Consider the following 2,449-nt stretch of genomic DNA (forward strand, 5'->3'; position numbering starts at 1 on the left):
ATTATTTCCTAATATTTTTTAAACTTGTTATTTTTGGTACACTAACTTTAGATAGATAATAACCTCGTTTATTTGTACCTTTAAGATAAAAGTAGTATTTCTTTTAGTTTTTTCCTTGTACTTTTTAAAGAAAAAGAAAATATTTTTTGAAACTTACAAAACAAAAATAAGAGAAGAAAAAAAAATCTGCAAAATAAAAAATAATTTCACATTACAAATATTATTAGACTAACAGCAAACAAGTCCATTTACTTATAATTTCTTTTAAAAATTATTATTTTACCCCTTCTCACTTCTTCTTTCGATCACCAATGTCAATTTCGACAACTATCATCTATATTTCTACCTCTAAATATCTTAAATCTTAAAACTTAAATTTTAAATATTAAATATTAATTTCTAAACTATAAAATAATTTTATTTTATTTTGCTTTTAGATTATTTTTTACTTAAATTTTAGATGTTTTTATTGTTTTTAATTCTCAAAATTTCTTTTAATGTTTATTGTATAGAATTTTTCATTAATTATGAAAATATAATGTACCTTAGCAAAAAGCAATGAGTATACATAAGAGCAATAAGAAAGTTTAGGCGAAATAGCCGTGAGCATAAAAGTAATAAGTATGATTTAGAGGAGATGCGAATAATGATGTGATTGGGCCACCTTCCGCCAGAGCGAATATATATAAAAAGAAAAATGAAAAGGGAAACCCTAAGTACGAAGCTTATTTTTTTGAATTCCCTAGTGTTTTTGTTTACTTAAACTTACAAGAAGCGTTTGTAATTTGTACATACATCTCCCCCAGGAGAAACCTTCTTCCCCACTTGCCTTCTTTCTTTCCATTTTAATAATTAAACTTCTCACTTCTCTACTCTCTTTTTTCATAGAACCATGGCCAACCGATGGTGGACCGATCCGGTTGGTCTGCCCGGAGTAGACAACTCCACCAACTCTCCGATCAAGAAACCCGATCTGGGTTTCTCCATGAACACCCAACCTGCATCTGCTCCCATCGACAAGCACGAAGAACAAGACGACAACAACAGCGACGACTACCCCAAGGAAGGAGCAATCGAGCTCTCCGCCACGCGCCGCCCAAGGGGCCGTCCTCCTGGCTCCAAGAACAAGCCCAAGCCGCCGATATTCGTCACCAGAGACAGCCCTAACGCTCTCAGAAGCCACGTCATGGAGGTTGCTAACGGTGCTGACATCACCGATAGCTTGGTTCAGTTCGCAAGGAAGCGCCAGAGAGGGGTCTGCGTTCTCAGCGCCACCGGAACAGTCGCCAACGTCACTCTCCGGCAGCCAACTGCTCCCGGCGCCGTCATGGCACTCCATGGGCGTTTTGAGATCATATCTTTAACAGGCTCGTTTCTTCCCGGGCCGTCGCCGGCGGGGTCGACGGGGCTGACAGTGTACCTGGCTGGAGGGCAGGGGCAGGTGGTGGGCGGCGGGGTGGTGGGCCCTCTTGTGGCGTCGGGATCAGTTATGATAATGGCGGCTACGTTTTCGAATGCAGTTTATGAGAGATTGCCAATTGAGCAGGATGAGGATCAACTTCAAGAAGTGCCTCCTGCTGCAAACGGCGGTGGCTCTCCGCCGGTGTTAGGTGGTTCCGGCGGGGACGGTTATATGGTTGGGCAGCTCAACCATGAAGGTTCTTGGGGTCATTCGAGACCACCGCCACCCCCCTATTGATTCTATTAATTATTATTATTCCTTACATTCCATCAACCCTTGAAATTCAATGTTTAATATAATTAGTATGTTTGTTAATTACTTTTTCTTAATTAGTAAATCATAGATACTACTCTAAGTAGTAACTCACCATCTCATCTGTACATTTAATTTACTGCAAAAAACGGCTTAGCTTATTGTTATTATATCATCTTTTGCATTTCCTTCCTTCTTCTATGACGTACCATGCCATAAAACTTTTGAATCCAAATGCATTATTTGGTCTTTTTTATGTAAGTGCGTGTGCTTAACCAATACTGTCAGTATTTTAATCCATTATCCATATAATCCTTTCTTTAATGCCTTTAATTTGCATCTGATATATTGAAAATGTGAGTAACAGAAGTGCATTTCTTATTACTTTATAATTTTTAAATTTACTATTTAAAAAATATCTGAATACATAATTTAATTAGATAATTATCGGGTAAAATTCTTTACATATGGTTAATACAACTAAATTCGTTGACTCACACTGCACTTATAATGCTAATAGTTACATAAAGGGGGAAAATGGCATATGAATACTTCTGATCCCAAATATATATAAATAAAGGGGAAAATAATAGCATGAATAATACAGTACCATAACTTAGGCGTTGATGTGTGCTTCATGCAATGATGTCTACATCTAGTGATTTCGAGAAAAAAAAAATTCTAATGTCCTTCCTATTAATTAAAACAATATCTGTTAAATCAATAGTATTAGTA

At 36.7% G+C, this 2,449-nt stretch overlaps 1 protein-coding gene across 1 annotated transcript; it reads left to right on the top strand.

The window, feature by feature from the left end:
• LOC107645765 (AT-hook motif nuclear-localized protein 20) lies at nucleotides 647-1,905 on the top strand. The gene is made up of 2 exons (XM_016349864.2): nucleotides 647-1,698; nucleotides 1,734-1,905. Coding segments are annotated over exons 1-2 (807 nt in total). The 5' UTR covers nucleotides 647-892; the 3' UTR covers nucleotides 1,735-1,905.

The sequence above is a fragment of the Arachis ipaensis genome, chromosome B06 (genome assembly GCF_000816755.2).
Source record: "Arachis ipaensis cultivar K30076 chromosome B06, Araip1.1, whole genome shotgun sequence".
Classification (NCBI taxonomy): Eukaryota; Viridiplantae; Streptophyta; class Magnoliopsida; order Fabales; family Fabaceae; genus Arachis; species Arachis ipaensis.